We start from the raw sequence: 23,943 nt of genomic DNA on the forward strand, positions 1-23,943 counted from the left end.
TAGAAATAAAAAAATACAAAAAAAAATAAAAATTTCAATATAGAAATTTTCCTTTTAAAATAAAATTAATTTTAGATTAGAATATTCCAATAAAGTTGCGAAAAGGTATTGAGATGAAAATTTATATGTAAAAATAAAATAAAATATTATTATTTATTAAATTTCTTATTTATAAAATTATTATTATTATATACGATTATTATACTCTAAGAGAATAAAATATATAAATTATTTTGAAATATTCATTGTGAAATTTAAATATCACACATTTTATAAAACTTTAATCTTCTTAATTTCAGCAGTAAATGCATATATATATACAAAAAATGTAATATGTAGTAAACTAAGATCGGCTTTAATATGGGATTAACAGCAGAGAAAAAAAATATTATATAATATATATATATATATATATATGAAGCATATTCTCTAGTGCATGTAATATACGTATACACATATAACGTCATTCAACCGTTGAAAATTTGTAGTTCAACCGCAATTTCCATGTAAACGCGCGCCTGAAACTTCGGGATTGTATTTCAAAAATATGTTGTATTCTCTCTGTTATCTCGCAAAAAATATTTATTGACGCAAAAAAGATTTTTCCATTTATAGTTTTCGGGAAATAAAAATGAATTTTTTTACACGGAAAATAATTAAATTAACTACAAATGCTAATGAATGTTTGTTGAAAAAAATTTGCTGCAGCAACTAAAATCTTTGCTGTGGTAGCAAAAAAAAAATTGCTGCCACAGCGAATTTCTTCTTTGCCTGATATAGAATATGAAATTTTTTTTTTGATTATACAGAAAAGAATAAATTAACTACCAATGCTAAGGAATGATTAGTAAAAAAAATTGGCTGTAGTAACTAAAATATTTGCAGAGGTAGCAAAAAACTATTTGCTGTCACAGCAAATTTCACCTTTGCTTAATATAATATATATAAACAAATATTTTTACTCTCACGGAAAATAATAAATTAATTACAGATGCTAACGAATGTTTGCTGAGAAAAATTTACTGCAGCAACTAAAATAATTGCTGTGGTAGTTAAATAATATTTGCTGACACAGCGAATTTCTTCTTTGCCTGATAGAGAATATGAAATTTTTTTTTGATTATACAGAAAAGAATAAATTAACTACCAATGCTAAGGAATGATTAGTAAAAAAAATTGGCTGTAGTAACTAAAATATTTGCAGAGGTAGCAAAAAACTATTTGCTGTCACAGCAAATTTCACCTTTGCTTAATATAATATATATAAACAAATATTTTTACTCTCACGGAAAATAATAAATTAATTACAGATGCTAACGAATGTTTGCTGAGAAAAATTTACTGCAGCAACTAAAATAATTGCTGTGGTAGTTAAATAATATTTGCTGCCACAGCGAATGTCTTCTTTGTCTGATATAGGATATAAAAATTTTTTTTTACTTATACAGAAAAGAATAAATTGACTACAGATGCTAAGGAATGTTTAGTACAAAAAATTCGCTGTAGTAACTAAAATATTTGCAGAGGTAGCAAAAAACTATTTGCTACCACAGCAAATTTCACCATTGCTTAATATAATATATATAAACAAATATTTTTACTCTCACGGAAAATAATAAATTAGTTACACATTCTAACAAATGTTTGCTGAGAAAAATTTGCTGCAGCAACAAAAATAATTGCTGTGGTAGTAAAACAATATTTGCTGCCACAGCAAATTTCTTGTTTTTCTGATATACTACAATAAAAAAAATTTTTTTTCCACTTTCACGGATAAGAATAAATTTAGTGCAGGTGCTAACGAATATTTGCTGAAAAAAATTTGCTGCAGCAACTAAAATGTTCACTGTGGTAGCAAAAAAAAAATTAGTTGCCAATAGCAAACTTCTTCTTTTTTGATACAGTATTATAAAAAAAATTCTACTTTCATGGAAAATAATAAATTAACTACAAATGCTAACGAATGTTTGCTGAAAAAAATTTGCTACAGCAACAAAAATATTCACTGTAGTAGCAAAAAAAATTAGCTGACACAGCAAAATTCTTCTTTTTCTAATATAAATTTTAAAAAATTGAAATTTCCTGGCATACAGTGTGGAAAATATTTTTTTTTGTATTTTTTTTTGTATATCTATATATTAAGCTTAAGATTCCTGACTGATCAGTGTAGAGGGAAAGGATTAAATTCCTTTTACGGCAATTACGTTTGAAGCGTAAGGCAAAATACATCATCCGGAAAGTCATAAACTTGACAATGAAATCCACTCTTAATTGCCCACTTCTAAAAGTCAGGAAATTACTTGCTTGGCATTCTCATAGTAATAAGTCACGTGCCAAGCTCATCTATATACAAAAGCGAACATTTAATTCTTTAAATTGTTTCGTTTTATCATTTCCAATGATTACTTCAGTGATAAGTATTTTATTAAAGCAAAGAAAGAAAAACTTTTTTCACTTCTAATTCCCATTATTTTGAATTTTCTTTAATTTAATTTCTATTAAAAAAAAAGAAAAATTCAATCAAATAAAAATACAAGTAAAAATTCGGTCAAATAAAATTTTTTGTCCAAAGCACAAATTTGGCTAAATGGAATTTCGGTGAAATTAAAATTTTTGACCAAAACAAATTCGGCTAAATAGAATTTCGGTCAAATCAAAATTTTTTGACCAAAACAAATTCGGCTAAATAGAATTTCGGTCAATAAAAAATTTGGATCAAACGTAATTTCGGTCAAATAAAATTCTTTTTTTTTGCCGAAAAAATAAATTCGCCTAAATTATCGAATTATAAAATAAATAAATTGCGCAATTTCGGTGAAATAAAATTTCTATTCAAAGAGAATTGAAAAAATAAGATAAATTTAAATTTAAAAAAAAATTATTTTTGCAAATAATTATTTTTTAATTTCTAAAATAAACTTACGTATATAATCGTAATTCATGGTGTTTCAAATGTCGATCGTCAGTAATTCCGTATATGCCCGCTACTGCGGCCATTCCTTTTTTAAGAAAGTTCAGCTATTGCCATTATACAAATTTTTATTTAAGTTTTTTAATTTTTTTCTTGAAAAGCATCATAATTAATTGAAATTGCAAATATAATTAAATTTCAAAGAAATTATTAAACTAATAAATTTAAATAATTGTAATTTTAATGATTTATCACAGATGTTTTTAATTTTTTTTAACACTATTTTTTTCACACTTATAATGTTAATAATAATTATTATTATTATAGTTTTCATTATTAAATTCACTCGGTTCATTATCACATTGATTTTATGGAAATACATAGTTTTTAATGACGAAATTTCACTTTTTTAAAAAATAAATTTTCAATTTTTAAGGGAAAATTTTTTACTTTTTCCATATTTTATTTTTTTTTTTAGAGATTTTTAAGTTTATTTTCAAATAAATTAATAGTAAAGTATTTTTTTGAATATATTATGTCAATGGAAAGTTGTTATTGTTTCACTTAATTTTTCTTTTATTCAGCTCACAGTTCCACTTTAAGGAAAATTCATGCGCACCAAGTTTCTGTTTTATAATTTAACGATATCAGTACAATAACTTTCTCATGATTTGTTTTTACGTTTATTACTTTGGCTTTTTTGAGAAAATAAATTTTTAAGGTTTCAATTTAATAATATTGCATTAATTGCTCGCAATGTTTAATTAACTTTTCCTAATTAACTGTCAAAATGATAAAATCAATAATTTATTAATTACCATTTTTTTTTTTATTTAAAATTAAGTTTTAATTAAATATTTAATATTAGAAGACGATAAATGATAAATTTTTTAGTTGTAAAAATAAATATCTTTTTTCATATAAAAAAATTAAATATTTTTAGTTTTCTTTTCACATTTCTTTTTTTTTAATTTTTTCTTTTTTCTTTAATAACACTGACCATTTCAAATACAATTTTAATTAAAATATCACGAAATGAAAGCGTCATTTAATATCGAAAATTCTTTGATAAAAGAAGATGCGATATATAGAACATTTTTTATCACATTCGGACAGGAAATTCATTTTTTATCTTGTCTCTGAATCTTAAAATTTTTATATAAAGAATATGTTGAAATATTTTTGACATTTTTAAAATTAAATTCAAATATAATGAAAACTTTGCATATATGAACAAAAGAAAAAAAAATCACGTATATGATAAATCTTCAGAAATTCGTATATTTTGAGTAAAATCTCATGACTGGACTGTTAAATTTTCTCTATTTAATGAATCAGCATAAATTTTAGCTTCAGTGTTGGATTTATTTTATATATAGTCTTTTGCAAGGTCCAGCAAAATTTTGTCTCACTAGAAAGTATTCTAAAAAAAAAAAAATTTCTGCTTGAAAGGGTCAGAAAAAATTTAGAATTTGAAAAAAATATATTTTAAAGAAATTTTATCAAAATTTAATTAATTCTCTTTGTAGTTTCAATGGTAAAAAAAATTAATTAGGAAATGAAAAATTTTGAATTTAAATATTTTAATATATTACGAATTTAAAATATAAAAAAATTTTAATTTATTTAAAAATTTAAAAATCTGTAAAATTTGAAACTTATGAAATTTATAAATAAATTATTTATAAATAATTTAATTAATTATTTATTATAATAAATTATTTATAAATTATTTATAAATTTAGAAATTCAAAAATGTAAAAAAAAATTCAATAATTGTAACGGTAATGGTTAAAATTTTTTTTCACCAAAGTAAACAAAACATGAAAAATTGTCGCCGAATTGAAAAAAAAAAAATTTATTTACCCAAAAAAAAAAATCCGCGCACGTAATTTTCATGAAATCTACTATATATATTTATATCGACAATCACAAATCACTTTCACATTCCTTATATATCCTTAAATTCGAAAAGAACGAATTTTCAATCTCCTTTTACCACTTGTGAGAAATTGATGTTGTGACGTGAATATAAAGTCAATTTCACTGTGGCTAGTGCACGTTTTCTCTATTCTTGAATAAAACAGCCTGCCAGATTGAAAAATCAACGTTAAATACTTGTCGAGCCCGAGAAACTTTCGTAAACACACACACATACACAAAATTTCTCTCTCAGTGGTGTTTAAACAATGGATAAAAGCGACAATGAGAAAATCGTACTTCGATTAATCTTAAATTGAAATCATTCAAATAAACTCGAACAAATTTGACTTTCTCTATTTTATATTGATTTCCTAGAGAATTTCTTTTTTTTCCCTATATTTTTGGATTTTTTTTTTCTAAATTCCAAATTGTGTCTTCAATGAGTGAAAATTTGTATGATTTTTTTAAAATAAATAAATAATAAAAAAAAACTCCCCTCCTTTTTTTTAACCTCTACTGTAAAAATATTATTAGGCAAAAAAAAATTCTTTCATCAAAGAAAAGCTTTTTTAAATAAAAAAAAATTAAATTAAAAAAAAAATTAAATTTTTTAAAAATATTTTTGAACAAAAATATTAGATTTAAAAAAGAAAATTTCTATCAAAGAAAATCTTTTTTTAAATTGGAAAAAAATTATAATCAATTTTTCGGAATTTTAAAAAATAATTTCTACTTGCAAAAAGAAAATTTTTTTTTTAACTTGATTCAAAGAAAACAGTATTCTATTCTAAATTTAAATAAAAAAAAAAAAAAAAAAATTTTCTTATGTCACGTATATTATATTTCTATCGTTTTTTTTTGTCATTTTTTTCTCACAGTAAAATTTCATATCTATTTATTTCTTTGCCAATAAACCAATATTCTTGAATGTATTTTTATCCCCATTTGAACGCTTGAAACTTGAAGAAGAGGGAATTAAATTTTAAATTGAATTTAAATTAAATTCCATTGTTGAACGTTGCAATAATACTTTTTATTATTATTATTATTATTATTATTATTATTATAGTCAATCATTTCATTTATTATATTTATATCGATTTAAAGAGATTATTTATAAAAATAAATGAAAATTTTCATATATGATTAAACAATTTTTTTAATTAACAATTTTTTTTTAAAATTATTTATTATTTAAATATTAATATTCATATTATTATAATTATTATTATTAATATTATTATTAATATTCATATTATTATTATTATTATTATTATTATTATTATTATTATTATTATTATTATTATTACTTTTTATTTTTATTTTTATTATTATTTTTATTACTATTATTACTATATTTATATTAATATAAAAATTAAAAAATATTTTTATAATTAAAAAAAAAATTTTTTCTAAAAAAATTAATAAACAAAATTAATAATAAAAAAAAATAATAAATAAATTAGTTGAATCTAACGAGCTTCTGTAAAGTATTTTTCTATAATTGATATAAATTATTGTTTGCAAATTTTGCAGACAATATTAAGTAATTTATGCAAAGGTTTACCAGACAGACACCTTACACGATCAATAGATTAAGACACTAGTTTATAACTTAAATATAGAAAATTTTTCTACATTTTTTTTTTTTTTTTTTTTTTTTTAATGTCATTTTTTAAACATGTAAATAAATTTTTTTTCATTTTTTAAAAAATTTATTTTTTGTATATAAAAAATACAAATATATATTTATTATTAAAAAAAAATTGAAAAAAAATTTTTTTTGCAGATTAAAAAAAAAAATCAGAAAAATTTACCCTCTCAATTGGTTTACAATGATTTTTATCATTTATTATGTATATCAAATACTAGTAGAATATTTTATAGCCAGTGACTTCACTCTTTCGTTTTATTAAAACACGGAAGTCTAAAGTAAGAGATAGGAAAAGCTGTAATTTTCAGGATCGATAGACTTCCAGTAATACATATATATATATATATAGAATTCTCTATTTTCTCAGGAGAAAATTTCATTTTTTTCCCTCTATTATAATATATATATATTTAAAATTTAGTAAAATAAAAATCCAATGCGAAATAAAAAAAAAATAATATATATTTTTCAAGAGTTATTTTTTTCAGTATCAAATTCGTCATGTGTTGAAAAAATATAAGAGGCTTTGAAAATGAATTAAATACCGAGTTTTAGTTTCACGGGGTGTGAAAGTATTAAGGATAATCCACTGACTTTTGCCTTCAATTATTCATCACTTTTTAAACTGAAATTCGAGACAAGTTGAACAAGTAAATATACAAAAAATATATTTTTCCATTTGAAATAATACTACTGTTATAGTTTATAAATTATATATATATTTTTTTTTCCTCTCTATTTTAGTTCATATTTTATTTTCCAATACAATTATTTTATCTTTCTTGGAAAAAAATAAGTAAGCTGATGTTATAATCATTATAAAAAAAAAAAAAAAAATAGTCTTCACATTTGTTCTATAAATGTATTGTCTTTTTTTTTTTTAAAGTTTATAACTGCGTGTTGAAACTTTTATAACAATGTTAAGAAAGTATTTTTCTTTTTTTTGATGATTATTGTGAGAATTTGAAAAAATACTATTAGAAATATTTTTTTTTGTCATTATTATTTTCAAACAATTTTTTTTATATTAAATGTGTCAAATAAATAAATATTAAATAAATGAATAAAAAAAACTCTTGAAAAATATTTTCAAAAAAAACTTTGTATTTGTTATTTTTTAGAAATCTAAACAATTAGACAAAGGGAGAAAATAAAAGAAAGGGGAAATTTTAAATTAAAATTAACATATTAAATCACTTTGTAAATAAAATTAAATACTGAACATAAAACTTGTATTTAATTAAAGTCTTTTTTTTTAAACAAAAGTTAAGATAGTAAAAAAAAATTTAATTTAAAGGAATTCTAAAAGTTTACATATAAAAGTTTTCTCTGTGTATCTTTTAGAATTTTTTTTTTTTTTTTTAAACTAATTACCTACAAGTTCTGATCAAAGTATATATAAAATTATTTAGTAAAGTTAGAATACCTTTTTTTTGGGCAAAAAAAAAAATTGTTAATATAAAATTTAATATTTTCTTACAAGGAAATTTTTCCTTTCTTTTTTGTTTTTTTTTTGGGAGGGAACAACTTTTTATATATTTTTATTAAAATTTAAAATTTTATTTGACTTTTTTAACACTTAAAAAAAATTTGCAATTACAATTTGTTTTTTATTATTAACAACTATTTTATTTTTTATATTATTATTTTATATTATTATTTTATAGTAATTTTTTTTTATAAATATTTCATAATAATATTCTATATTAATATTTTATAGTAATTTTTTGTAATAATTTTTTTGTAAAAATATATTTTAATAATATTTTATAGTAATTTTTTATAATAATATTTTATAATAATATTTTATAAAAATATTTTATAATAATATTTTATAGTAATTTTTTTAAATCATATTTTATAATAATAATTTAAAGTAATTTTTTATAATAATTTTTTGTAATAATTTTTTATAAAAATATTTTATAATAATATTTTATAATAATTTTTTAAAATCATATTTTATGATAATATTTTATAGTAATTTTTTATAATAATATTTTATAATAATATTTTATAATAAAATTTTATAATAATATTTTATAGTAATATTTTATAGTACTTTTTTATAGTAATATTTTTTATTAATATTTTATAGTAGTTTTTTACAGTAATATTTTATATTAACAATTTAATTAATACATTAAAACTCGTCCCCCATTTATTATTAAATAACAAATTAAAATCACTTTGAAAAATAATGTTCCCTCTTATCTTGATTCCGAGGACAATAAAAAATCCCTTTTTTCAAATTAAATTAAAAAAAAAAAAAAAAATTACAAATAAAAATAAAACTGCCTCAAAAATTGTAAATCAATCACTCTCGTCATAAAAAAAGGTCAAGAAAAAAAAAATTGCCATCGCACCAAAAATCATAAAAAGAAAAAAAAATTTTTACAAAATCTCAGCACTTTTCAAGCAATCGTCGTTTTTATCCATATTATAAAAATAAAAAAAAAACAAAAACAACAGAATAACGTAAATTTGCAATTTTTTTTCCGCTGACATTGTAAATATGTCCGGATGTCAGTTATAAAAAAAAAAAAAATGAAAAAAAAATACCGGAAGTAATCGAGCGTGAAATATAAAAAATATATATATGACATAATAATAATAATGGCAAAGAAAAAAAAAAAGAAAAGTAACTGACGTGGCGATTGCAAACGTCTTACTGGCACTGAGTGACTGAATACTATACTATATAGAGTTGACAGATTGTCGTTTAGTGATCAGACGACGCAACCGGTATATAGTAGCGCGCAGACCGGAACTGGTTGATCAGTCGCTCTTTATATAGATATATATAATATAGGAACGTAACCGTTGCTATACTAGCTTCAGTGGTGGTCTAGTGGCTCCACTGATAGGGCATACGGCGTGCCATTCTACTCGAGCTGTTTTAACTCTCTCTCTCTCTTTTTTTCCCTTTCTCATTTTCTCTCCTTCTCTCTCTCTCTTACTCACTCTCGACCCTTTCGTTAACCCCCTTCTAGCGCGTTTCCTTCTTTTACCGCATTTTCACTCTTTTTCCATTACACGCGCTGTCCTCTACCCCGTTACCTCAACCCCTGAACCCCCCACCCCTCTACTCTTTTCTCGATTCTAACCCCCTCCACCCATCCTCCTCATCACCCCCCCCCACCCCACTAGCATCAGCTCGATATTTCCACGCTAGTCCTTCTATTGCGTTATAGCAACCAGCATCATTTGAGGGTTGGTTGCTTTTATTTTTTTTTTATTATTATTATTGTTGTTGTTATTGTTATTATTATCAACATTTTTTTTTGTCATTATCTTTTTCTTCTACTTCTCCACTCTTTTTTTTCACTCTCTCTCTCTTTCTCTTTTTACCAGTTAATAATAAGCATATATTGGTGTCGTGAGAATTCTTCTTTGAAATAAGTCGATGAGACGAGAAATCTCTACACAAGGGAGAGAGAGAGAGAACGCAAAATATAAAAGGGGCAAATAGAAGAAAAAAGAAAGGGGGGGAAAAAAAAGTCACTCGGAAGTTGCTCTTTTTTTTTACTTTAAATTATTTTCTATGGAGTTTTAAGTAAAGAATCGATTGAAGAGAAATATGCATATTTATACTACAATTGAATAAAATTATTATTATTTAAATAAAACATCTATTAAATTAAACCACTGTTAATTAAAACTATTTGTCAATTGAAGCTATTAAAAAATGGAAACTACTATTAATTGAAGCTACAATTGATTAAAACTAATATTAATTAAATCTACTATCAATTAAAACTAATAATTAAAAGTTATAATTAATAGTAATTTCTAATAAAAGTAGCTTCAATTAATAGTAACTTTAATTAATAGTAAATACAATTGGCAGTAACTTCAATTAATTGTAGTTTTATTTATTGTAGTTTTAATTAATAGAAGTTTCAATTAAAAGTAACTTCAATTAATTTTAGTTTCTATTAAATGTAGTTTTCATTAATAGTTGGTTCAATTAAAAGTAACTTCGATTAATAATAGTTTCAATTAACAGCAGCTTCAATTAAAGTTCACTTCAATTATTTGTAGTTTCAATTAATGACAGTTTCAATAATAGTAACTTCAATTAATAGTAAATACAACAGGCAGTAACTTCAATTAATTGTAGTTTCAATTAACAGTAACTTGAAGTAATTGTAGTTTCCATTAAAAGTAGTTTTTATTAATAGTAGGTTCAATTAATAGTAACTTCAATTATTTGTAGTTTCAATAAATAGTAGCTTCAATAATAGTAACTTCAATTAATAGTAAATACAATTGGCAGTAACTTCAATTAATAGTAGTTTCAATTAACAGTAACTTCAATTAATTGTAGTTTTAATTAACAGTAACTTCAATTAATTGTACTTTCAATTAACAGCAACTTCAATTAATTAAAGTTTCCATTAAATGTAGTTTTCATTAATAGTAGGTTCAATTAATAGTAACTTCAATTATTTGTAGTTTCAATTAATGGTAGCTTAAATAATAGTAACTTCAATTAATAGTAAATACAATTGGCAGTAACTTCAATTAATTGTAGTTTTAATTAATATTTGCTTCAATTAACAGTAACTTCAAATAACAGTAGTTTTAATTAATAGCAGCTTTAATTAATAGTAGTTTTTATAAATAGTGGCTTTAATTAATAGTTACTTCAATTAATAATAGTTTCAAATTGAAAATACGATTAATTGAAACTACTGTTAATTGAAGATACAATTAATTAAAACTACTATTAATTATAACTATTATTAATTAAAACTATTATTAATTGAAACTATTATTAACTCAAATTAATATTAATTGAAACTACAATTAATTGAAGTTACTATTAATTGAAGCTACTTACAATGGAAACTACAATTAATGTAGTTATAATTAAGAAAATCTACTGTTAATTGAAGTTATTAATAGTTGAAGCTATAATTAATTGATGTTACTGTTAATTGAAACTACTATTAATGGAAACTACAATTAATTGAAGTTATTAACAATTAAATTTACTATTAATTGAAGTTATTGACAGTAGAATTTACTATTAATTGAAGTTACTATTAATTGGAGTCACTATTAATTCAAAATTTTAATTATTAATAGTTTTAATTATTAGTAGTTTTAATTAATAGTAGTTTTAAACAATAGTTGCTTTAATTAATAGTAGTTTTCAATAAAATTTCCTTTAATTTAAAGTAATTTTAAATTATAGTAACGTCAATTAATTGTATTTTCCATTAATACTAATTATCAAGAATAGTAACTTCAATTAATTGTAGTTTCCATGAATACTAATTTTCATGAATAGTAGTTTAAATTAATAATAACTTTGATTAATTATAGTTTTAATTAATAGTATCTTCAATTAAAATTAACATTAATTATTTGTAGTTTTAATTAAAAATAGCTCTAATTCATAGTAATTTTAATTAATAGTAGTTTCAACTAATAATAATAGTTTTAATAAACAATAATCAGAACTAAAAGTAGTTTTAATTAATTATAGTTTCACTTAACAGTAGTTTTAATTAATTGTAGTTTCAATTAATAGTATTTTATTTGAAACTATTATTAATGAATTGACTATTAATTAAAGCTACAATTAATAAATACTACTGTTAATTAAAGCTACTGTTAATTAAAACTACTATTAATTCAAACTACTGTTAATTAAAACTACTATTAATTGTAACTACTGTTATTTGAATTTACTATTAATTGAATCTACTATTAATTGAAATTTCTATTAATTAAAATTACAATTAATTTTCTTTATATCTATAACCATTGCCATATTAAAAATCTATTTAATTAAAAATTAATTTAAAAAATAAGAAATTAATTAACTTTGAATTTAAATTGTCAAAGAGTTCAAAAAAAAAAAATAAATAAAAAAATAAAAAATAAAAAACAATTTCATTACCGGTACTTTTATTAAAATTCATTTTTAATTGATTACTGTTGCCGTGTTTTGTTGAGAGTAGACGTTATTTTCCTTTTTTTTCTCCTATTTTTCTTTTTCTTTGCTTCATTTTAAAAAAGAATTTTTTATTAATAAGTTCTTTTGCGTTTCCTTTGCTGCAATTTTTTCTTTTTTTTTACTTATTAATAAGCATATATATATATATATATATATATATATTGGTGTCGTGAGAAAAAAGTAAGGCACTGAGACGAGAAATCTCCCTCTTGGAGGTAAAAGGAGGGTGAGTGGGGGGAAGAGAATGATGGAAGGAAATGGTAAAAAGATAATGCATGAAAGTCACCGGGATTGAGATAAAAGAGATGGAGTTGAAGAAAAACGAATGACGTTCGTCAAACGGCATTGTGTGAATTTCCTGCGCGCTCTACTTAGCGCTTCGCGAGGAAAAGAGACGAATTTCAAGTTGGGAAAAATCGTTTTCCTTCGTGTGCACATGTTGAGGGAAAAAAGAAAACAGAAAAAAAAAGTTTTCTTTTTATAAATCACAAACTCAATGAAATTGACATGTACAAATACACAGATTTAAGATTTTTTTGGTTTTCTTTTTCTTTTTCGAATTATAATTATAATAAATAAATTATAATTTATGCAAATAAATAAAAAAAATAAAAAAAATTTCTATTTCTGTTTTTAATTTTTAATTTTTATTGAAATTGTGTTTTTTTTTCTTTCATTTTTTTAATTTTTATTTTATTTTTTACCCGTGTCGAAAAAAATTCACTTAATCTTAAATCACTTTATTTTATTCATTTCAATTAATTTTAAAAGTCAGTTCAATTTACTTAAATGCAATTGCATTTCATAAATTTTGTTTTAATGAACGAACCAAGGAATTTAACTTAGTGCACTTCATTTAGACATTAATTTTCATGATTTACGTAGATTCTTGGAAAACTACGACAGTAATAAAACTTTTTTTTTTTTTTTTTTTTTTAAATCAAATGTATGAAAATTTGAAAAATAAACAATGAAAATTTTTTTCATGTAATTTTTAATTTTCTTCTTTTCTTTTTTTTTCTTGGAAAACTACGACAGTAATAAAACTTTTTTTTTTAAATCAAATGTATGAAAATTTGAAAAATAAACAATGAAAATTTTTTTCATGTAATTTTTAATTTTCTTTTTAATTTTTTTTTAATACTCGAATTTCGCTAAAAAACACAATTTTATCATTTAATTAAAAATTATTAGGCAAAAAAATATTCGAAAAATACTCGAAATAAATGTTTGGGAAAAAAATTATCTTTGTTAATTATTATATGAAAAAAAAAAATGAAAAAAAATAATAATTAATAAAAAAAAAATAGAATCGGGGATTGTAAAAAAAAAAAAAATACAAAACTGTTTCTCTCACTTTTGTATATATATGTATACCTGTTGAAACTATAATCAACAAGCGCCGCATTTCCTAATTGTCCCTATAATCATTGTTTCCGAATCGACAAAACCATTTTTTATTTTAGAGAATTGGCCTTTTTTCTTTCTGAAAAATGGGACCTATTTTATTGACAGTAACATCTTCCAACATTGAAATTGAATTTTCTTTCTCTCAAATTGTGTTTTCAACTTTCAGTATTTTATATATCTATACGTATCTATATAAAAGAAAAGCTTTTCTAAGGACAATGAATAAAGTATAATAGTTAAGTGTTTCAAATTGTCATAAAGAAACTTGAAAACGATTTTCTTCAATTGTTTGCCAAAAGCTATTTTTGAAAATCATCTAAAAGAGATTTCCCCCAAAATTTACCATATTAATAATTTATTTGATAATAATAATAATAATAATTATAATAATAAATAATTGCCAAAAAAAATTCAAAATATTGTCTGCGAAATTTTCCAAATAATAATTACAATTATAAATTAATTATAATTATATTATTAATAATAAAATAATAATAATAATAATAATAAATAATAATAATACTAATAAATAATTGATAAAAAAATTAAAAATATTGTCTGCGAAATTTTCCAAATAATAATTACAATTATAAATTAATTATAATTATATTATTAATAATAATAAAATAATAATAATAATAAATAATTGAAGAGGATAATTTTGTTCTACAATTAATTTTTGCAAATATACTAAACTTTAAAAATTCTTGATAAAGTCTTAAAAGAAAAAAATGACAAAAGAAATAAACCATATGTAATTTGATGATAATAATTATAATAATAAAAAGATGAAATCTGTTATTGCAAAAAAAGAAATTTTTTTTTTTTTTTATGAAAGTCGAGTCATAATGCTTTTCACAAGATAAACTCTGAAGCACTATTGATCGTCTATAGACTCTTTTGAAATCGTTAACTTTTATACTCTTTGTGGATACTTCGCCAACATTTGTAAGAAGTACTTGAAAGCCATATGTGTTCAATGTGATGAATGGGTTGAGTTTTCTCGTTAAAGACAATCTATAATAATATTTATTCGACTACATACATATATATAGATAAGTAATGATTCCATCTCATTCTAGATAGGCAAACACAATATTTCACAGTCTTATATTTTTCAAGTCATTTTTTAAGGTTACCATCAATAAAAGAAAATTGATTCTACACATTTATCATAAAAAAAAAAAAAATTTGAATAAAAAATTTCGGTAGAATAACTGTATAATAATGAAATTATTACTAAAGTAATAATTATTACTAAAATAAAAATTATTACTAAAGTAATAATTATTACTAAAGTAAAAATTATTACTAAAATAAAAATTATTACTGAAATAATAATTATTACTAAATTATTATTAGGTACTATAGAACTGAAAAAGGAAATTTTTTTTTATTTTTACTACCACTAATAATAAACTACACTAATGATTATAACTAAAACCGATTGTAACTGCCATTCAATACAATTGATTACTACAATTAAATGAAACAATCATTTATTGGATCTACAATTAATATTGCAACTATAAATAATAGAAACAATAATAAATTAAAAGTGTCATTAACAGAAATTACAATTGATGGAAGCAATAATTAATATATAATTGATACTGTAATTAAATAAAAATAAAAAATATTAAGAGCATAATTTTCAAAAACTACAATTAACTTAAACGACAATTAATAAAAAAATATAAATAAGTGCACACATTAATTAATATTACAATTATTTTTAAACTATTATTAATTAAAAATATCAGTAATTTAAAATAAAATTAAATGAAAGTATCATTAATTGAATTTAAAATTAACTGAAAGTATTGTTAACAGAAGCTATAATTAATTGAAACTACAAATAATGAAAGTTAATTTTAATTGTAGCTATTATTAATTGAAACTATAATTAATCGAAGTTACTATTAATTAAAGCTACCATTAATGGAAACTACTTTTAATGAAAACTAATATTAATTGAAACTACTATTAATTGAAAGAACTATTAATTAAAACTACTATTAATTAAAACTATTTTTAATTGAAAGTATAATTAATTGAAGCTACTATTAATCGAAACTACTATTAATTGAAACTACTAATAATTGAAGTTACTTTTAATTGAAGCTACTATTAATTGAAGCTACTATTAATTGCAGCTATAATTAATCGAAGCTACTATTAATGAAAACTACTGTTAATAGAAACTACAATTAATTAAAGTTACTGTTAATTGAAGCTACCATTAATTGAAACTACAAATAATTGAATTTAAGTTTAATTGAAGCTACTAATAATTGCAGCTATAATTAATAGAAGATACTATTAATTGAAGCTACCATTAATGGAAACTACAATTAATTAAAGTTACTGTTAATTAAAGCTAGTTAAAATGGAAACTACCATTAATCGAAGTTAATCTTAATTGAAGCTACGATTAACTAAAACTACCATTAATGAAAGTTAATTTTAATTGAAGCTACTGTTAATTAAAACTACTATTAATGGAAACTACAATTAATTGAAAGAACTATTAATAAACAGTACTATAATTTAAAACTATTTTTAATTGAAATTATAATTAATTGAAGCTATTATTAAAGGAAGCTACTGTTAATGAAAACTACTATTAATGGAAACTACAATTAATTAAAACTACTATTAATTAAAGCTACTTTTAAGGGAAACTACTATGATTGAAACTACTAATAATTGAAGTTACTTTTTATTGAAGCTACTATTAATTGCAGCTATAACTATTTGAAGTTACTATTAATTGAAGCTACTGTTAATGAAAACTACTATTAATGGAAACTACAATTAATTAAAAGAACTATTATTTAACACTACTATTAATTAAAACTATTTCTAATTGAAATTATAATTAATTGAAGCTATTATTAATATAAAGTACTATTAATGGATACTACAATTAATTAAAACTACTTTTAAGTGAAACTACTATTATTGAAACTACAAATAATTGAAACTACAAATAATTGAAACTACTAGTAATTGAAGTTACTTTTTATTGATGCTACTATTAATGGAAACAATTAATTGATGTTACAATTAATTAATTCAAGCTACTTACAATAAAAACTACCATTAATTGAAGTTAATTTTAATTGAAGCTACTATTAATGAAAACTATTGTTAATTGAAATTACTTTTAATTGAAAAATTTTTTAATTGAAACTACTATTAAATGAAGCAACTACTAATTGAAACTACCAATAATTGAAGCTACTATAATTATAAAAAAGTATATATATATAAAATATATTGAAAACAATTGAAATTCAATGCTCGTGAAGTTATCGATTGAAATAAATGAAAATGCATGAAATATGATCGAAAATAAGTGAAATATTGTATTTTGTTGCACGTACTGTCTGTAGAAGATCATTTTAAGGACAGAAAAGACCCAAGAAAATATCAAAACCACATGATTTCAATTGGATACGAAAAACTAGGCACGTACAATATATTCGAAGGAGGAAAATGAAAATCCTTTTGGAAATTTCAATCATTTTTTTTTTTTTTGATAAACTAACGGATGTATATGAAAAACAATTTTTTTTTCTCCAGTTATTTTTAATATTTCATTTCTGACGGAAATATTTAATTAAATAATAAATAAACGACCTATCGGTGAATTAAAATTAATTTTAATTTATTAATTATTATTTTTTCTATACTATTTTCAGTATTTAGAGTATATATATTTTATTTTTAATTTGACGCAATTGGGTAATATTAAATATTTCCAATATATTGATATAATCCTCTATAAAACGTTAATTATAATAATTTACTAATGAAGTTATTAATAATTTTATATTCGCAATAATTAACCGCGCAAAAAAAAAAAAAAATTCAATAATATGTAGAATTTTTTTTCTATTCTCTCTTTTTTTAAATTATTTTTTTTTCTGTAAATAGAAAAAAGAATGGATCCAAAAATCGATAATTATAGGCGTGTAAAAATAAAAAATCCTTCAAAGAATATAAAAATACGACTCTTATAATTAATATAAACAGTGTGAGAGAAAAATCCTTGAAAAATGTGAAATGTTCATTTAAGTGGAATAATATTTATTAAATACGTCTTTTGGCAAAAGGGAGTAAATTCTTTTTTTTTAACTCCTCCCCCCCCCAAAAAAATGGCAATATTTTGTAAAAATAATTTGTATATTGTTCTTATTTTATATATATATATATAGTAGTGTGTACAATATTTTGAAATGAATTATTCATTGTCTTATTGGAATTTAGCAGTGAATAATTCATTTCAGTTTCAGTATGGATTATAGTGATAAATTATACACTATAAACCATATCCTATTTTTATCCCAAAAAAAAAAAAAAATCCGTTATACTTGACTTTCATTTAAAATTTCAAGAGCTTATTTCAAAAACTGTTTAAGTCCATTTACAAGATTTTGAGGAGAGCTCAAGTTTATAGAATATTTCTCAAAGCATTTTCCCTCGAGTTTGTCGAAAATTGACATTAAAAAAGAGAAAATCTTTGTCCTTAGTAGATAATTTATTTTAAAACAATATGAAAGTTAAAAAATATATTTTTTAAAGGTTAATTAAATTTTTTTTCATATTATTAAAACATAAAAAAATATAAATTATATATTGTCAGAAAAATTATAATTATTATAAAATAATAATAATTACCAATATTATTACTATTATATTTTTTTTGTTTTATTATTATTATTATTATTATTAACTAAAAAATAAAAAAATTTGAATGTGGAAAAAATTAATTGAAGAAAAATTAAAAATAATTTAATTAACAAAGTTAAAAAGATGAAATATAAAAATAATAATAGTTCAACTATTCTACGATTTTATATAGCTTATTTTTGGCAACGAAAATTCCTGACATATATTTCATACCTATAAAACTTTATCCCATAATCTTTAACATTAACACGTGATTGAGCAATTTCTAAAACGGAACAATATATAGTTTTTCCACTCCCTCTTTATATATATAAATATAATCTTTTCATTCTGTTATTATAATTATCGCTTTTTCGAAATAACATGGTAACGTTATTATATATGTTATATCTCGTAACAGGCAATGAAGACCTCCTAAACCGAAATAAAGCCTTACGGCAAAATGCTTCCGAGTTTATCTCCAGTTTCAAATTTGTTTACAACGTTACTAGGTCAAAATTGATTATTTAATTAGAATTCGTTTAGAAATTATGTGCAATATTCTCCAACTTCCAAATTAATATTTAAATTATATTTATAATAATTATCAACAAATTATCATTTAATTTGAAAATATTAACATTTTTAAAAAAATAAATAATAAATATATTAAATCAAAAAAATTTATTAATTTTTGTAAAAATAAATTAAAAATAACAAATAATAAATTCAAAAAAAAATGAATAATTTAAAATAAATAATAAATATTAAATCAAAAAAATTTATTAATTTTATAAAAATAAATTAAAAATAATAAATAATAAGTTTAAAAAAATGATTAATTTAAAATAAATAATAAATTTTTAAAAATGAAAAAAAAATTGTATAATATTATATTTATTTAACAAAACGGACTTTAAAAATATAATATTCTATAAACGATTTTAAAAAATAAGCTTTTTTTAGAATAAAGAAAACTTTACTGGAAAAATAAGAAATTTGTGTATAGTAGAATTCATTGCATGCTTATTTAAAGCAAAAATATAAGAAAAAAAAAATTTTATGACTTTAGCGCAGTCTTCTTTGGAGAACTAAATAAACGTATAGAGTATATAATTACAGGGGAGACTTTTCGAAAGAATAAATATACAAAAAAAAAATTCAATTCAAAAGAGAAGATTTATAAAGAAATTAAAAAATGAACGTTACATAATTTTTGCTTCAAAATTATTTATGCGATAAATTTATCAAAAATAAAAAAATCATTCATACCTATTTTTAAAATAATAAATAATAAATAGAAAATAATAATTAAAAAATAATAAATAATAAATAGAAAATAATAAAAAGAAAATAATAAATAGAAAATAATAAATAGAAAATAATAATTAAAAAATAATAAATAAAAAAAACCAAAAATAATAAATAATTATCATAAAATTGAAATGAAAATTTTTAAAATATTTTTTACTACGTTTATAATTAAATATAGGACCTTTAAAAATTTATAAAACAATTTCAAAAAAAATGGAGACAAAAAAGAAGTTTGATTTTTTTAGTCGAAACAAAGATTGAATGTAAAAACAGATAATGCCTACTATTAATAACTGATATTTTTTTTTTTGAAGTGAAACGATATTTTTTTGTGAAGGTGAAATGTTTTGTTTTTGCAAAGAGAGAAAACGTGTCTCAATTTTTGATCGATCCCAATGGGAGAAGCCTAGACAGTTATACTTGAATCCAAAAATATCGGGGATCGAATTGGTTCAACTTTGCGCTAAACATAACTGACGCATATTCTGAGTTCAATGCTATTTAGTTTATTCTTGTGTGATGAGAGAAATCACAAAATGCCAAAGCTTCATATATACGTTTTGTGTATATATACTTTGTGTAAAATAGGTCTTACTTTTTAAGAATCATCGATTTTATTTTAAACTTAGTAACAATCAATTTTTATCTTTTATTTTAATTTTATAATTAATTAATTTATTATTAATAATTTAATTATTTAATTAATAATCTATTTATTAATAATAAAAATAATAATAATTACAATTATGTTAATTTAATAATAATAATAATAATAATAATAATAATAAATAAATATATATTTTTCTGAAAAATTTATTTATTTATATTAAATTAAAATTATTATTATTATAAATTATTATAATTAAAATATAAGGTAAACTTTTTTTTTCTTTGTAGTATTTATATCTAATTTTCTTTGTTTTGTCTTTTTTTTATGTGAAAAATAATGTAAAAAGAATTACGGTGAAATATACATATATAAAATAATAAAAAGAAATAATGAGAAAACTTTTTACAAGAGTATGTGTTATATTTTCCTATTTGTAGATCTTTTTTTTTCGAGACATGATGAATTACTCCTGGCAAATAATAACGGATGTGTAATATTACGGCTATATATATATAAGCGAGAGTTCATTATTATCTATAATGGTTTTAAACCCTTAATTTAACCCTGCATTCAAGTCACGAGCAAAATGTTTAAGAGCACTGACGACCCTTCAGGCTCAAGAGGTTTTTTCTATATATATATATTTCATACATATAGGATCACTTTCTCCTTTCCCTGTCAAAAATTTTATAAAAAGAAATTTTCAACATTTCACTAGTTTAAAAATCCTAAATATTTGTCATAATTAGTTTAAAAAATTAAAAAAAAAAAAAAAACTTGACTATTATGAAATAAATATATACTTGAACCAAGTAATTTTTACTTGCACAAAATAAATTTTTACATGAACTAAATAATTTTTATTTCAATTTTAGTTGAGCCAAGAATTTATGTACTCGAAACAAATAACATTTGACTCGAATAATAATTTTTTTATATAAATAAATATTTATTTAACACAAGTAAATATTTATTTAATACAAATAAATATTTATTTAACAAAAGTAAATATTTATTTAACAAAAGTAAATATTTATTTAACAAAAGTAAACATTTATTTAATACAAATAAATATTTATTTAACACAAGTAAATATATTTATTTAACACAAATAAATATTTACTTAATACAAATAAATAATTTATAATACCCAGATAGCAGGTAAGCTTGCAGCAACCTTGCGGCAAGCTTGCCGCGCAACATTGCCAACCTTACACGGCAAGTTTGCCGCAAGCTTCACATGTCCCACCTAATCCAAGCTTGCATGGTAAGCTTGCCGAAAGATTACAGTGTAAGGTTACTGCAAGATTGCACAGTAAGATTATCGCAAGATTGCTCAGTAAGCTTGCACGGTAAACTTGTTGCAAGGTTGGTGCAAGGTTGTCAAATAACCTCGCCAATCAGCACAGAAGGTTGCAGCAAACTTGCAGCAAGCTTGCCATGCAAGTTTGCTCGGCAACCTTATGGCATGCTTAACGCAAGCTTGCGGAATTTAACAAAAATAATTTTGGGGGGAGTTATTGGCAACCTTGCACCAACCTTGACACAAGCTTACCATGCAAGCTTACTATGCAAGCTTGCGATAATCTTATCATGCAATCTTGCAGTAACCTTACACTGCAATCTTCCGATAAGCTTACAATTAAATCTTGCGATAATCTTACTGTTCAATCTTGCAGTAACCTTACACTGCAATCTTTCAATAAGCTTACAATGCAATCTTGCAATAATCTTACTGTTCAATCTTGCAGTAACCTTACACTGCAATCTTTCGGCAAGCTTACCATGCAAATTTGAGTTAGATGGGACATTTAAAGCTTGCGGCAAACTTGCCGTGCAAGGTTGGCAATATTGCGTGGTAAGCTTGCCGAAAGGTTGCTGCAAGCTTACGTGCTGTGTGGGTAGTCAAATAACCGATTATTTGAATCAAATAAATATTTTTTTTTACTCTATATGTATATTTTTCTATGTAAACAATAAAAAATAAAATTATTATTTAATTAGAATTAATAATTATTAATTTTAACCAAAATATTGAAAATTTCAATTACATATGGAATCGATCATACAAATCAAGATTTACACAGTGTGAATAACATATACACAAGATGTGAGCCAAGAATAACAAAATTTGTTATTTTAACACTTAATTTACAGCAATATTTTTGGATGCTTAACATAACTATATAAATATTGATAAATCGACAATGATACATAAACATATGTAATTTATGACACAGCCACTATCCCACTGTCACAAAGTTGTCTTTGTGAAAATTCAAAGATCCAGGGTCGATTTGCATTAATTAAAAAAGTTTTCCACTTAAACAACTAATTACAACCCAAGTAACTTTTAATGCCTTCAATTTTTAGCTTCATTTAACGTTTGGGACAAATTAAAATGTATAAAAAATGATTCTGATGTCACTCTAGAGAATTTTCAAAATTTATATATATATATATATATATACATATACATAGTGAAAAAGCCAATTTATAATTGAAAATCTTGATTGATTGTTAGTATTTATACTCTGGAGAGAAATTAATGTTTTCCAATTAATGATTCTTTAATGCTCGTTGAGAGTCATCTTTCTCTTTGTCAGTCTACAATGTGTAACGAAATATCGAACAATATCTCTCTGATATAATTTATCAACACCTGTTTTAATAAATCTCTCCCTTTTTTAGTTTTTTTTTTTTTTAATTTTTTTTTTCCTCCTGTAAACCAAATATCATTAAAGTGAAAACATTAGTTTGCCTGTCATAGCGAGCCATTAAATCTTGTCAACATTCCCAGAAATATATGATGACAACAAAAGATGTAATATTTACACTTGCGTGATTCTATATTTATATGTCGTTTTGTGCAATTGTGCGCTATGCTATTTAAATAAAAAATATTATCTCAAATATTCGTGAATTTAGAAGACTTATTTTTAATTGGCATGTAAAAAAAAGCGATATATTTATTTATATTAATATTATTATATTAATTATTTTATTATTTATAATAATTATATCATTATTATTTATAATAATTAAATTATTTTTTATATTAATTGGTTCATTAAATAAATTAAATAAATAAATAAATTATTATTTATATTAATTAAATTAAAATTATTTATATTACTATTATTTACATTAATTATATTGGTATTATTTATAAAATATTTTTTAATTACTATATAAATTTATTATTTTATTTTATTTTATTTTATATTAAGTATAAAATTTTTATTTATTTTAGAAAAAAATAATATGTAAATAAAATTTTTAAAAAATGTTCTGTTCCACTTTTTCATTTTGTTTATTAAACAAACTTTTTCTCTAGTAGCTAATATTTTTATTTATTTTATTATTTTACATTCTTTTTTTAATTTTTATTTATTTTTATTTTTTTATCCTCGTTTTTAATTTTTAACCTCTTTTTTATTTTTTTCCCTTTTAATTTTTTTCAACATATATTT

The 23,943-nt window shown here is 21.4% G+C and overlaps 1 protein-coding gene across 5 annotated transcripts in view; it reads right to left on the reverse strand.

Annotated features, from left to right (window-relative positions):
* Window positions 1-23,943, reverse strand: part of LOC127281941 (potassium voltage-gated channel protein Shaker) — a 188,501-nt gene that overhangs the window by 85,286 nt on the left and 79,272 nt on the right. Inside the window, exon 1 of one of the 5 annotated variants that reach the window (XM_051305953.1) lies at window positions 2,924-3,160. The exons of the other annotated variants lie outside the window; for them this stretch is intronic. Coding sequence (XP_051161910.1) covers window positions 2,924-2,997 — 74 coding nt within the window. The 5' untranslated portion in view covers window positions 2,998-3,160. Of the gene's footprint in view, window positions 1-2,923; window positions 3,161-23,943 lie in introns of those variants that run through there. 5 annotated transcript variants of the gene reach the window in all.

The sequence above is a fragment of the Leptopilina boulardi genome, unplaced genomic scaffold (assembly GCF_019393585.1).
Source record: "Leptopilina boulardi isolate dan_hultmark-lab unplaced genomic scaffold, ZJU_Lbou_2.1 LbouV2_278, whole genome shotgun sequence".
In the NCBI taxonomy this organism is placed as follows: domain Eukaryota; kingdom Metazoa; phylum Arthropoda; class Insecta; order Hymenoptera; family Figitidae; genus Leptopilina; species Leptopilina boulardi.